At 42.8% G+C, this 15,536-nt stretch overlaps 1 protein-coding gene across 1 annotated transcript in view; it reads left to right on the forward strand.

Annotated features, from left to right (window-relative positions):
- ITGA4 (integrin subunit alpha 4) overlaps positions 1 to 15,536 on the forward strand; it is a 171,454-nt gene that overhangs the window by 88,053 nt on the left and 67,865 nt on the right. The window contains exons 13-14 of the mRNA XM_029605917.1: positions 10,061 to 10,106; positions 13,249 to 13,403. Coding sequence (XP_029461777.1) covers positions 10,061 to 10,106; positions 13,249 to 13,403 — 201 coding nt within the window. The remainder of the gene's footprint in view (positions 1 to 10,060; positions 10,107 to 13,248; positions 13,404 to 15,536) is intronic.

The following is a 15,536-nucleotide window of genomic DNA, read 5'->3' on the forward strand; positions in this document are numbered from 1 at the left end:
GATTTTAATGGATACGCGCGGCTACACATGTATCTATTGAAATTCCATGTACTCTTGTTCGCGCCTGGTGCGCAAACAAAAGTATGCATGTGCGCAACTTTATAAAATCTACCCCTAAGTCTATTCCATGTTACTGTTGCTAGTAATAGCAGTGGCTATTTTCTAAGTCAACTTAATTAATAGCAGGTAATGGACTTCTCCTCCAAGAACTTATCCAATCCTTTTTTAAACACAGCTACGCCTACTGCACTAACCACATCCTCTGGCAACAAATTCCAGAGTTTTATTGTGCGTTGAGTGAAAAAGAACTTTCTCCAATTAGTTTTAAATGTGCCACATGCTAACTTCATGGAGTGCCTCCTAGTCTTTCTACCGTGTTTCCCCGAAAGTAAGACAGCGTCTTACTTTCTTTTTACCCCAAAAAGTCCCACTATGTCTTACTTTCGGGGTATGTCTTATATTGGAAAAAACCTGTAAGACATCCCCCGAAAGTAAGACGTAGTGTTCAAAAAAAAATTATTTTTAAATACCTGTCGGAGGGCCGCGTGGGTCCAGGCGGCCGGCGGCGGGAGCCGGGTGGTCACGTGTTAAATCTAGGCCGCGGGCGGGTGGGCGCTTGTTCCCGGGGGGGACGCGCGTTAGTTCGAGACGGCCGGCGGGCGGCGGGTGGTCGCGTGTTACATCTAGGCCGGGTCGCACAGGCGCGCATTCATTCACTGCCGGTGGGGGCTGCCTCGGCAGCCCCCGGCAGCCCCCACCGGCAGTGAATGAATGCGCGCACAGGCCCACAGCGCCTGTGCGACCCCTGCGATTCGGCGCTGGGGGCTGCCGGTGGGGGCTGTTTTCGGCGCCGAATCGCAGGGGTCGCACAGGCGCTGTGGGCCTGTGCCCGCATTCATTCACTGCCGGTGGGGGCTGCCGGGGGGGGCTGCCGAGGCAGCCCCCACCGGCAGTGAATGAATGCGCGCCTGTGCGACCCGGCCTAGATGTAACACGCGACCACCCGCCGCCCGCCGGCCGTCTCGAACTAACGCGCGTCCACCCGCCCCCCCCCCCCCCCGGGAACAAGCGCCCACCCGCCCGCGGCCTAGATTTAACACGCGACCACCCGGCTCCCGCCGCCGGCCGCCTGGACCCACGCGGCCCTCCGACAGGTATTTAAAAATAATTTTTTTTTGAACACTACGTCTTACTTTCGGGGGATGTCTTACATTAGCCGACCCCCCTAAAATTCCCACTACGTCTTACTATCAGGGGTGTCTTACTATCGGGGAAACACGGTATTATCTGAAAGAGTAGATAACCAATTCACATCTACCTGTTCTAGACCTCTCATGTTTTTAAACACCTCTATCATATACCCCCTCAGCCGTCTCTTCTTCAAGCTGAAAAGTCCTAACCTCTTTAGTCTTTCCTCATAGGGGAGCTGCTCCATTCCCCTTATAATTTTAGTCGCCCTTCTCTGTACCTTCTCCATCGCAGTTATATCTTTTTTGAGATGCGGCAACCAGAATTGTACACAGTATTCAAGGTGTGGTCTCACCATGAAGCGATACAGAGGCATTATGACATTTTCCGTTTTATTCACCATTCCCTTTCCAATAATTCCCAACATTCTGTTTGCTTTTTTGACTGCCGGAGCACACTGAACCGACAATTTCTGTTATCCACTATGACGCCTAGATCTCTGTCTTGGGTTGTAACACCTAATATGGAACCCAACATTGTGTAATTATAGCATGGGTTATTTTTCCCTATATGCATCACCTTGCACTTATCCACATTATTTTTCATCTGCCATTTCGATGTCCAATTTTCCAGTCTCACAAGTTCTTCCTGCAATTTATCACAATCTGCTTGTGATTTAACTACTCTGAACAATTTTGTATCATCTGCAAATTTGATTACCAGCGAATCTACCTACACTTTGGGATCTTGCCAGGGACTTGTGACCTAGATTGGCCACTGTTGGAAACAGAATACTGGGCTTGATAGATCTTTGGTCTGACTCAGTATGACAAATCTTATGTTCGTATTTCCTGGTGATATTCTCCACCATGGCCATTTTCCTGTGTAAAGTCAGGTTATCTTTCACAATCACAGTACTTAAAGGGGATTTTGGAACTACATAAGAATGATAAACATTTGAAATTAAGTTGATTCAATACTTTGAAACCAATACAAAAGGTTTTAAGAAAGACATTGGCTTTCTCATCTGTTATCAGACATAGGCCCCTTGTAACTGTGAAGTTGTACAGTCTCCATTACCTCAGTCAAGACTTTCCATCCCATTCCTTTACTGAACCGTAATTATTATGTAACCTGCAACTTTCTTGCATAGATCTGCAGCTTATTCTTGTTTGACCGTAGTATTTAAACTCTGTGTAACTGTGCTGTCTTTTTACTGACCCAATGAAGGGAGCATAGGTCTTGAATGCTAGTCTCAGATCTATTGAGTTAGTGCAATTAAAAGGCATCACCTACACCATATTTGTTGACCCTTATTTCTGCATGCTAAAGAAGAGTTAATTTCATGCAAGGCTGAACGGTGACCCTGCATGCCCTCTATTTTAACAGAAAAATCTTATAATTTTAAATCTTGGACAGTGACTTTGACTCAATTCTTGTATCCTAAAATCAATCTGAATAAATCAACACAACAGCAAAATAGTTTAGTGAAAGCAAAATACAGATCCTCCACAGTAATTACCTGATATCCTCTGCAACACAGATCTCGGGCTCCCTATCTGAAGGACAGGAGCCAGTCCTGAAATTTCCTCCACCTGGAGGTGCACCTCAAATTGAGTCAGAAGACTTCTAACATAGACATTTTTTTTTTTTTTTTTGCAATTTGCAACTTGCACACTGCTTATGTCCCTTCTTTTACAGCTATGACCCATACAAAAATAAATCCCCAAACCAGTGAAAATATAAACCAAAAACAAGCAATAATCACCAGTTTACGTATTTAACATTTGTAAAATTAAATTACAAGTCTAAGACTTATGTGGAAAAAATTCTGTTTATATATGAGAGGAAAACCCCTCATTATAATCATAGTTACAAATGCATAGTCCATATTTTTGTTATTTTATGTGGATGCTCCCATAAACATATGCATTTTATCAAGAAGACTGCATTTATAAAAAAAACATAAAAAGACTTCCCTTATCGTTGAAGTTTCAAAACAGATGCTGCACTCAACATGGTCCCATGTTTTACGAATCTGCTTCATGAGTGCTGCAATATGGACTATATATATATATCCGTCAAGTATTTTTCTTGAATCTTTTAACAAAAGAAACAAACATTCAGAGGTTTAAAGAACAGCCGCACATAAATAGCCAATCAAAAAATGTAAAATGCAATCTTCTTGATAGAGCACATATGTTTATGAGTGCATGTGTGTAAGTTGCACGTACACCACTTATGAAATACTTGTGGGCAATCTTCTGAACCCCACCCTGGAGCACTCTCAAAACATCCTCATTTTTATTCATATAGAAATACCCGCAAAATGGTCAGTATGTGCATACTTCCATGCTTCTGAAAATTTACTTACCATCATCATTCACATCATCATTTCTTTATGTCTTTTCTGCCATGTTAACACAGAACCACAGAATAACATGCTGGATAACTGCGCATTAACAATTGTCATAGAAGGTTACTATAATCATAATAGGAATAGAGATTACAATGATTGTGTAATAGATCTTACATCTATACACAATCATTGTAATCTCTATTCCTATTATGTATATAGTAACCTTCTATGACAACATAACAAAACTAAGTAGGGTACATCATATAAATAGTGAACTTTAGGTACCAATAGTGTAAAGAGCTATATAGATTTCTGTCATCAATTATATAGTGTAATAACCTGCCAGGTGAAGATATTATCAGACAATTTATGGTTATGTACATGGATTTTGGTAGTTTTCTGTCATTGATTGTTGGCAAATGCTGCTTGAAGGAGTCTGGTTTTCCCCAGTTTCCTAAAGTTTAGGAGATCTAGAGCCAGTGTAATCTGGGGTGGTAGGGAGCTCCATAATGTTGGAATAGAGCCTACAACAGTCTTCTTTCTGGAGCCAGTGAAGTTCATAGTTTGGTAGGAAAGTACCACTAGAAATGCATAGATGTTAAGTTAGATATATGGAGGGTGAGAGATCTCCTGAGGCAGGTCAGGATCATGCCTTTCAGTGTTTCATAGGCCAGGGTTAATGGTTTTGATTTTGTGTGGTAGAGTATTGGGCACCAATGAAGGGTTATTAGAATGGGAGTTACATGTGCAAACTTGTTAAGCTGTAATCAGCTAGGCTGTAGGCAGCAGTTCAGAGTGATAGGGATTCCAATACAGAAGGCATTACTGTAGTCTAAGTATGAGAATGCCAAATCCAGGGATGAGGTTAGCACACATAAGGATGCGTGTATCCCAGTTATACATGCACTACCCACATGTAACTCTGAAAATTCACCCCTTAATATTTGTAGAGTTGGATCCCTAATGACAATTGGATTTTAATTCTTATTAATCGGTGTTTCCGATAAATCAAACAAATCACATTAGTTTGAATGTGATACAGGATATCAAGAACATAAGTATATAAACATATAAACATCTAAATAAATAAATAAATAAATACATAAATAAATAAATAAATGCTATAATAATGTGGTGAATCCTTGGGATCTCCACTAGATGGCCTTAGATTTAGAGCTAGAGTATAGGAGGTAGGAGAGGAGCTTACCATGTCCAATAAGACCCTCTGTGAGGTTGGCTGGAATTCCTAAAGGTGGGCAGAGAGTGTAGCATTTTCAGTTAGTAGTCTAAGTGTAAGGAGTAATTTTTTCCTTGGGTCTCCTGTTTTCTGGTGGGCTAGGCCCTATGACCTAGTGTCCCCAAGGTTAGGGGAGAGGCAGTCTATTTCTCTGGTCCACAACCTGACAGGAGAGGTTGCCTCAGTTTTGCTGTATGTGGGGAATTTTTTGGACCTTTACTTTTTGGTGCCCACCGGATCCCCTAGTTCTGGTTCAAAGAGACAAAATCTCCTGCTCTGGGAAGGATTAGAATGAGAAAAGCTTTTTTTGGTTCTATCTCACACCCAGTGGATGAATAGGGAGACTCTATTCTGAGTGATTATTTTTGTGAACATTTTTTTTTGTTTTTTTTTGGAAGGGAGTTGCTGTTGCTCTTTCTGCTCAAGAATGGAGAAAACAGCTGAGCTTATTTTTCACTGCTGCTGGACATTTCATTCTGAAAAATCTCATTACCATCTGGAAAGGGAAATTGTTCATCCAGAAACCACCTCTGCCCTGGGAGAAGAGAAGAAGATTGGGAATTTGGAGAATATGAAGAACACCTAGACTTCAAGAATTATTGGGAAGGGAATTCCACTTTTTGTAGGAGACCCCTGATCCACTTGATATGGAGGGTGAGACCATTCCAAGATCCCAAAACCAAGGGATACATTAACAGATAGAGGAGCATTTTGGAGAATACCTTTGGGACATGGATGTAACCAGAATTAAACCTGTATGGTGCCAAATGATTTCTGCAGATCTATAGCAATAAAGTTTTTAAATTGGAACACCCATCCAGAATGACCAGGCTGGTTATCTGAGGCATCCAAATCCATCTACACTATGCAAACGGAGAGTAACACCCACAGAAGAAGTTTCCCCACTACACCTTGGGACCTAGAGGTCTTTCCTCCACCCCCCCAAGATCTTCAGATAATCCACACCCCAGGCCTTCTGGGACTGTACAGGGCCTTAGCCCGGGACCAAACATGACTTCTGCCTTCCCAGAAGATACAGCTGAGGAGCTACAACATCATGAAATAAATTGTAAATCCGGTAAGACAAAGCAAAGAGCAATGATACAAACAGCCTAAGGTTCTTGTAATTATTGTGTTGCCTTCACGGAGGATTGATGCGTGTCCAGTGCTTACATCAGGCTTCACCTCCAATAAAATGAAGGGTATCATGTAGATGTTGACACGTAGAGGCTTTAGTTATCAATTGGTTTCTCCCATGTGGAGGGGTATTTTCAAAGCCGTTCACCTGGCTGAATAGTGATTTACCTAGGGGAACTAACATTCTGAAAACAGTCCTCTCCCCATCCAGCAAAAAGTGTGTGCAGGGCTCCATAGTGCGAGTATTTGTAGTTAGACTGAGTGGACGCATTCTCAGGGGCCTACTTTGGGCAGGATCAGAAAAGCAATGCATTGAGATTATGAGGTCCATATTGAATGATGCGGCAAGTGGGAACTTTAGCACAGTACATTCAGAGGGACTTAGCTGGATAAGTCTACCATTGACTATATCCAGGTAGACTTATCCGGGAAACGTTAGGACAATGAGCCACGTGACCATCCAGACCTGGCTAACTTTACCCAGATAACACTCAGTGTCAGTGCTGCCTGGCTAAAGGCAGGCCTTGTCTTCGATTGTATCCTCCACCCCCACCCCGTGCTGTCCTTCTTTCTGGCTAACTTTATCTCAGATTAGTGGCCGGGTAGAAATTTTAAAATAAAAAAGAGACCTGGACAAATCCATTTGAATATCGGCATCTGCATTTTCAAATCTATGTACAATATTTTGCATAATCCTCTTTGAAGTGGCAAACAGCAGAATATAAATAAATAATCATAATATAATAATAATAAACATTTTACCCACAGAAAAAGCTGGTGCAAAAGTCTGCATGCACTTTATGCCCATGGCAAATTTTTCAAAGGAAAAGTACATGCGTACTTTGAAAATTAGGTACAAGTCCGTGGATATAAAGTCCCTGAGGACTTTGTCCAAAGGCAGACAATTTGAGAATTTCCCCTAGGGAGGAGAGTGTACAAAGATTTTTATGTGGGTGAATAGATGTTCACTTGTGATTGAAGCCCCAGGGAAAATTTCTCCCCCTCCCCCACTGTGGGTAACTGAATCCATGCTGATGAAAGTGCAAACACTTGTACCTACATCATAAAAGAGGCAGGGGAAGGGAAATGACATGGCGGATTTCATTTTGAAAGCTTCACTTATGCTTTCCGCTTATACATTTGCATCTGTTTCAAAGCAGGTGCAGATGTACAAAGGTACTAAACTACCAGTGGTACAACATGCTTGGGGGATTGCAAGCCCTGTTTAATTTCAAAATGGCAAAAGTGCATAAGGCTCTTAAAGGGTCATTTTTCAATTCGCGTTAGGACATCGCTCGATATTTAGCCTTGCTTACCTAGGAAAATGTTTTATTGCATGGGGGGGGGGGAGAGCACTTTAATAGGGTGAATAGGACTCTCTATATAAAATGTACTGCACGTTCCGATATTTATCGATGCGGTAACTCTACAATTAGCCTAACCACACCCATTTTTTTTTTATCGCGGGTGCTATTTATGCTATATTTATAGCAAAATGATAAATCTAGGTCTTAGTCACTTGTGAGAAAATACAGTTGGTGAGGATAGTAAAATAAAGAAATAGTACTTTCCAAACCCTACTATTATTATGATTATTATTGTGTGTTGATCACTGTCAGGCCGATACAGTAAAGTGGGGCCGTGGTTACCCCGCTCCTAACCCGCTTTCTACTCACTTTCCGGCCGCGTTAGCCCTTCCTGCGATACACTATCCCCTTTAACCCATCCTCACCACCTCTTTAAATCACCGGGTAACCCCTTCCGCACACGGCATGTATATTAGATGTAAACCATCGAATTAGCTATTTCCTCCCATACAGTAACGCGCGCCCCAACTATCGCCTTTTTAACCTGGAGTTTAGCCGCGCGTTTAACCTGCTAATTTACCGCCTACCCCTACCCCTGCGTTAGAGGCAGGGGTGAGGGTAGACAGCAAACTTTCCCCAAAAAGAAACCTAAAAACCTAAAATCCCCTCCTCTCGAAGCTACTCGACATGTTATCAACTTACTTTTTGTTGCTTTCAGCCCCTTCAACCTTCTCTGCCGTCCTCCAGAGGGGGCAGCCAGCGGCGAAAGCGGCTTGCAGCGGCCCCCCTGGTCCCGGTTCTCCTGGCTCTCGACGATGTTCCCACAGGTACTCCAGCTCGACTTCTGGCTGACAAATATCCCCCCAAAAAAAGACTGCTGAGTTACGGCCTTGGAAGCGAAGCGAACTTTCATGGGCTTGAGCGTCCAAATTGACGGGCGCTCAAATTGACGGGCGCTCAAGCCAATGAAAGCACAGGGTTGGGCGGGCGTGACGTCATGACGTCATGCCTGCCCGTCCCTGTGCTTTCATTGGCATGAGCGCCCGTCAATTTGGGCGCTCATGCCAATGAAAGCACAGGGACGGGCGTGACGTCACGCCCACCCGTTCCTGTGCTTTCATTGGCTTGAGCGCCCGTCAATTTGGACGCTCAAGCCAATGAAAGCACAGGGACGGGCGGGCGTGACGGTGCTCAAGCCCAGGAAAGTACGCTTCGCTTCGGTTTCAAGGCCGTAACTCAGCAGTCTTGGGGGGGGAGGAGGGGGTAGCTGTCAGCCAGAAGTCGAGCTGGAGTACCTGCTAGAACATCATCAAGAGCCAGGAGAACCGGGACCAGGGGGGAACACCGCTGCAAGTCGCTTTCGCCGCCGGCTGCCCCCCCTCCAGAGGACGGCAGAGAAGGCTGAAAGGGCTGAAAAACAACAAAAGGTAAGTTGGCACATGTCGAGCCGCTTCGGGAGGAGGGGATTTTAGGTTTTTAGGTTTTTAGGTTTTCATGGGTTAAAGTTGGGATCCACTTCCTGGTGCCTGTCATTTCAAATGACATTTGAAATGACAGGTACCAGCGCACCCAGGACACTGTATAGGCACTGTATTAAGCGCCTATACAGTAAAATCGGTTGCGCGGGCCTAACGCTTCCCCTAATGCTTCGCAGACGCGGCTTGCATTTGCATGCCATTTCAATAGAGTATTGAGCGGTATGTGATCAGAACAGTGCATGGGGCAAACGAGGGTGCGCCCGGCACTGCCGCACTCTTTCTAACGCGTCCTTACTGTATCGACCCGTGAGTAAGTCACACTCAAAAAAGCATATTTGTGCCGCATTTTTAGGAGAATTCATAAATAATTGTGCTTGCTAAGCTCTTAGCATCCTACCCAAAAGTGTCTCTTAAGAGTCTTAATTAAAAAAGAAATATAATGAAAATGTTTCGCCTTCTACGCATTTCCCACGAGTATAAACGTGTCCGTGCATAAATCACACTTTTGAATATTGTCCAGCCTCTTTGTAGAGAAAAGTACATGGGCACTTTAACACCCTATGAAAAGTACCTGCCTCTTCAATACAGGGGAGTTTGAGGCACTGAGTCTACATGCACAGATGCTTTCTATGGCCCATCCTTTTTTTCTGGGCCCTTTACAAGGGAATTTATGAAATTAGAAAAAAAATGTATTTTATTCTTTCTATTATATAATTGCAACAGCTGTATCATTTTGGTTAGAAAAATAGTTACCTAAATGTACATTACACTTCCATAGCTTTCTATAGTACTTTGATCAGCATAAGAGCAGTACAGTGTTTGTATTCTTTGGATGTCAGAGATACTTTGCTTTACTCTTCTGCCTTCACTTTTCTGTTCTGTCATATTCAAGCAAACAAATGTGTAAGAACCATTCCTTTCCTGAAGTACTGCAGAGGGATCCATTGACATAAACCACAAGCCCTAAAAATACCTAGTAATTTGAAATTATTTCTGAAACATTTTCAGCTCTGCTGAATTGGCGATGGTACCATTAGCTAAGCAAAGACTCATTCTTCTCTGTAAAAAGCATGGTGAGGCACGCATAATGCACAAAGGTGACCTCAGCTAGTGTCACTAGATTGTGCAACAGAGAATGTTTTAAAGGCAAGATTTCTAACAGAATGTGAACCTAGATACAGAATGACAAATTTATGTAAAAACCACAGTGATAGATGAGCTTTAAAATGTAAGCAGATCCCTTCCAATTAATAATAACAAAGGAGTGGATGAATGTAGTCAGAAGGAGAATCTGAATGCCTAGAAACTGATTCCTTTTAACTAATGATGTTCATCAATTTATGCTCTTCCCCAGACGTAGCAGTTGGTGCTTTTCTCTCAGATTCTGCGGTGTTGCTCAGGTGAGGATGAGACATTGCAATGCTTAAGGACATGCTGAGTGAACTGTAAATCACGAGACACCATTAAAGTAAAGCTGCAATGTGACAGTGACCTCATAATGCTCTTTATGTTAATCAGAATTTAAGCTCTATGATTTAAAAGTAATGTAGAGCAGTGACTGTAAATAAGAAGACTGGAGCACTGTACTAGAAATAATAGACTAGCAGACTGTTGGTCTGGCCCCGCGGCTGAGGCTGCAGCAGTGAATGGTAGAGTGCAGAAGGCTCAGATCTGAATCTGCTGTCCTACGAGCCTTAGGCACACCACAAAGACATTATTCTGAGCTTGGGGAGGAAGGTTAAAATGGTGGCCCCTGCTAGCTACAGAAGGGCACTGAGGACCTTGAGGCCACTGAGGATACCTGAGCTGCCTGGGCATGCCTTACAGGGTGGTGGGTTAAAAAAATGAGTAAAACATATAACAGCCCATTGGGTTTCAATAAGGTCCTTCTATTCTCAAAAATATATTGAAAATGAGCAACCGATAAGATTTTACACAGAATGACATATAACCTTTGAACACAAGTGCCAGATAAATATACAAAATAATCTATCCTAATCTGATATGTGTTTTGCCCATTCTTATGGAATGGGAGAAAATCTTTTCTTTAAAAAAAAAAAAAAAAAAAGTACGGGTGCCATTGAGAGCACCAGTAACTAACATTGCATTGAGAGTACTAAAATGAAAGGCCTTGTATGGAAAGATAAACATCCAAAAGACATGAACACATTTTCTAGGCTAGGTTATTGATTAAAAGGTTATTTATTTATTTATTTAACACTTTTCTATACCGACCTTCATGGTAATAACCATATCAGATCGGTTTACATCGAACAGGGTAAAAACTGAAACAAAAATAAACATATGAACGGAGGCGGCAAAGTTACATTCAACAAGGAGGGTGAACTTGGAGGCTTAATCAGCTGGAAAGAGAGGCCTAGGATGGCAGAAAACTAGTAATATAATACAATAGGGTAAGCGTTAATAGCAAAAGGAAATATGTTAGGTTAATAGCAAAAGGAAACGGAGGACAAAATAATTTAAATCAAAGCAAATGTACTGGGTTGAAATAAGTTTTATTTTGACTCTATTAATATAATAGGCCTCAGTACTTTTGGTTCAGCAGGGTAGAACTCATGAAATGCACAGCCAGAGATAAAATTGGGAAATCATTTCCATCTATAGCTATTCCATCCCACCCCCGTCCTGGTCTCTGCAGGGAACAGGAAGGGAAGGATGAGGCCACAGTAGACAGCAGGGAGCAAAGAAAAGCCACTTTGCTTCCTAAGCCTGCTCCCCTTCCCACACTTCTCCTCTGGTTATTTTGGGACATGAGGGGAGAAGGTAAGCCTGAAGCAGATAGAGCAGAGCAGAGTAAAAACAAAAACCTGTGCCTTATACCTTCTGCTCTACTGTCCCATGTTGGGGGGGGGGAGGGGATCCAAGGGGCGTCAGCACTACCAGTGACTAGGGGTGTCAAAATCCTAAATCCGTCACTGGCTCTGTCTGCATGGGCCTTAGTTCTGGGCCCTTGCTCTACACAAGGTAGAGGGGTGTATGTGTCTAGTAGGCTGGACCCTTGGAGGAATCCTTGGCTAGATTTCTAGTTACAGAGGGGTTAAACAGTAGGCTGTTAACTCCCCAGCTGTAAAAAAAAAAAAAACAAAAAACCTGATGCTTCACGCATATCCTGCATAGCTTCAACGACAGGGGTGAAGAAAAAAAAGGATTCGCAATCACAAAGCGAGGAGTAGCTGGCTTGTTACGGCGGTTACTACCCCAACCAAATGTGCCTGATACTTCACTTTCAATGCATATCCAGCATGGCTCTCTGCTTCTACAGCAGGGGAGAAGAAAAAAAAAAAAAACCAACAAGAGCTGTACAACATAGTCTAGGTAAAACAAATAAGCATGGGTGTAGCTTGCTTATCGCGGCGGTTACTGCCCCTACTACCCCTAACTAATCAAGCTAGATATTTCACTTGCATGCAGCTCCATCACTGCTCTCTACATTAATGGTGGGGGTGGAAGGGGAATAGAACAAGGAGCTAAGAGTAACAGATAAGAATGAGAGAAAAAATGTGTGAGGCTTGCTGGGCAGACTGGATGGGCCATTCGGTCTTCTTCTGCCGTCATTTCTATGTTTCTATGTTTCTATAAATAGGATTCCTGTCATATTCAAGCAGCCAGTGTTCAGTCTTAGCAAATGTAAAGGCTGTCAAATAAAAGGCGAAAGATCTTTGATTTCCTCCATCTCTGGCATGTCCCGGGCCTGGCAAAGCAAGTGAAATAACCCAGCTTTCCACTGTCCAGCCTGCAAGGGCTTCTTCTTTGTCCTGCTTCTGTGCTAACTCTGACAACTTTGCCTGCCTGAGCTCTGGGTTTTCACGTCTCTCTCGGCTTCAGTTGTTGGAGAGAGAAGACTGTACCTCAGGCACTCCGATTCCTCTGACCTCCACCCCAGGCACCATAGCAGCCTCTGGGCTGGAGCTGTCTTTTACCCGCTAACATGCATGCGTCTCCCTGGACTAGACCTACCCAGTGTTCACAAACCCACCTATTTTGTTTAAAATCTTTATCTTTTCTTCTCCTTCTGCTTTCAAAGTGAGGGAGGTAATACCTTGTCACACCCATTCTGTGCTTTTGGAAATGCACAGGGGCATTGTTTCAAATGACAATGTCAGGAGCAATTAATTGGTGGAACCCCTTTACCTTCAAAATAAAAAAGGCAAAGGGGTCCCATGGCAGCGCTGCAAAGGGACAATTCTCATTTTTAGAAATCTTCTATTCTTGTTTTAACTGCCTTGCTTCCATCTGTGGTTTGTTTGAAAGCCCTCAGGATAATGATGCAAGGAACAGAATAGCCCAAATGATATTCTGAACAACTTCCCATAGGATCCAGACAATTATTATCACTCCTGAACTGCGGTTCTGCAGTTTTTGCTTTAAAATGATTTCATTCTTGTTAGAACATTCTGTTAATAAGACCAATAGTTTCCAAATATAAATGACAATAATCTCGCATCATTTTTTTAAAGCCTTTATATAACGTTTGCTGTAGAAATATAAAAATATTTGCTTTATTTTATTTTATTTTTTTAGGACTAGGGCAGTGGTAATTGTGGAAGCATCTTTAAAACACTCTAATTCAGTGAACAGGACGAAATTAGAATGTGTCGAGAATGGCCAACCAACAGTCTGCATAAATGTAACTCTTTGTTTTATGTACAAGGGAAGAGAGGTCCCAGGACATATAGGTAAGCCACTTATGTATTCCAGCCATGTTCTTTCAGTAGCTGGATTTAGTTTGCATTGATAAATGTGCAATGTTATTAGTCATAATTAGTGCCATTGTCCATAAAGCTACACAGCTATAGGATAGCTACAATGGGTAATTTATTTTATCTAACTCGGAAGGAGAAATAACTAAGCTAAGAACAAAGCTGGGGTTTGAAACCCTACACGCCACAGGTCGTGAGTCATTCAGATTTGCCATTTGGATACATCAACTAAACAGGTATGTTAGTGAAATTCTGGGGGTTTTCTTGAGTGTGCATACTACTGTGAGTGCGGACAATGAACATTTATCTGAAATTGAAAATATGCAAAGCATATTTATCATTTATATTTTGTTATACTTGGAATATAATTTGAGCTTCCACAATGCCTTTTGTTTGCTGGTCAATATCTCTAATTTTTTATTTAAAAGGTTGCTTATATAAATTTGCATAATACTTGAGCCTCCTTAGAAGAGCAGATTCGTCTCACATTGAGTTCCACTTACATAGATGAAACAAAGAGCAAAGAACAGAGTTTCCTTTCAGCTTTACTTAATTAAGCAAAGTCTTTTCATGGCTGGAAAACTACAAGTGACCATTTTGCAAAGGACACATTAAGCTAAATTAACAAAGAAAAAATTATAAAGAAAAATTATAAACAGAAATAAAAGATTACATATCATGGGAGTTATATATACTATAATAACTATGGGCCCTTTTGTCTTTAGAGAGACCTTCTGGAAGTTAGCTTTTCTGCATGTAGCTATCTGGCTGAGGAAAGAGATAACTCGGCTCAAAAAGGCATTGGCCAGATCTAGAAGTGCCTCCAATAATATCATCAGTCCTGAAAATTTGCCACAAATACTACACAGATGTAGTTACATTATTTTGCAAGAAATGAGCCTGCAAAGCCTTTTTCAGACATCTGATTTTGCAAAATTGTCCAGTCATGAGCTGTATTGCATGATTTTGCATTATAGCAGCTGATTACTGGGGAATGTAGGTAAACTTTTCAGTATAGCTTACTACATGCAAAAGTTTTCTGCAAAGGCCACTTTTGCAAAATATTTTCACAAAAGGGGTTTTCACGCAAAAAAATCATGAAAGACGCCTACACTTTTGCATTTTTGCACATTTATAAGTGTTTTGTACAATTTTTTGCATGCAAACCTTTTTCACTGAAAGATTTTGCAGTTTAGTACATTGGCCTCATAGATGGGAAAAATACAGGTGTTTATCAAGCAAGACTGCATGCAAACATTAGGGAAGACATGGGGCAGATATGAGGGCAGAAAGAAAGAAGATGAGAGAGAATTATCTGGAAAGCTATAAGTCAAATTTTCAAAGTCCTACACACGTAAAACCCGGGGTTTACACATGTGGACAGGTCTTGCGCGCATTTTATAACAGGCCCAGCCATGAGTGTAAACCCCGGTACGCGCACAAGTGTTGGGTCCTGAAAAAGGGGCGGGCTGGGGATGTTGTCTGGGCAGGGAGGGGCGGGGTGGGGAAGGACAAAGGCCGGTCGGGACAGCGGCCATTAGCTGCTGCTCCAGAGAAGCGCGCACTGGCAGCTGGCTGGCATGTGTAACTTGCTTCTGCTCCAAAGGAGCAGTAAGTAAGAAAATAAAAAATTTAGGGAAAGGTAGGTTAGGTTTAGGGGGTGTGAGGAGAGGGGAAGTGGGAGGAAGTCTAAGTAGGGGGGTAGGGAAGGTCCCTCCCAGTCCGCTCCTTAATTGGAGCAGACTGGGAGTAAACTGGGGAAGGCCAGATTGCATCACCGTGCGTTTTAAAAAAATGTGTGGGGGGGTCCCGGCGTGATCTCCCGCTCTCTGGCCACGGCTGCATTAAGAGAAATGGCGCCGGTGGCCCTTTGCCCTTATCATGTGACAGGGCAAAGGTAGCGCCGGCGCCATTTTGGTTCCTGGCTCCCGACATCACGCGTGCAGGAGATCGCTCCCGGACCCCCGCTGGACCCCCAGGGACTTTTGGCCAGCTTGGGGGGCCTCCTGACCCCCACAAGACTTGCCAAAAGTCCAGCGGGGGTCCGGGAGCGACCTCCTGCACGCGGGCCATATTGCCAATATTCAAAATGGCGCCGGCGCTACCTTT

The sequence above is a fragment of the Rhinatrema bivittatum genome, chromosome 6 (genome assembly GCF_901001135.1).
Source record: "Rhinatrema bivittatum chromosome 6, aRhiBiv1.1, whole genome shotgun sequence".
Classification (NCBI taxonomy): Eukaryota; Metazoa; Chordata; class Amphibia; order Gymnophiona; family Rhinatrematidae; genus Rhinatrema; species Rhinatrema bivittatum.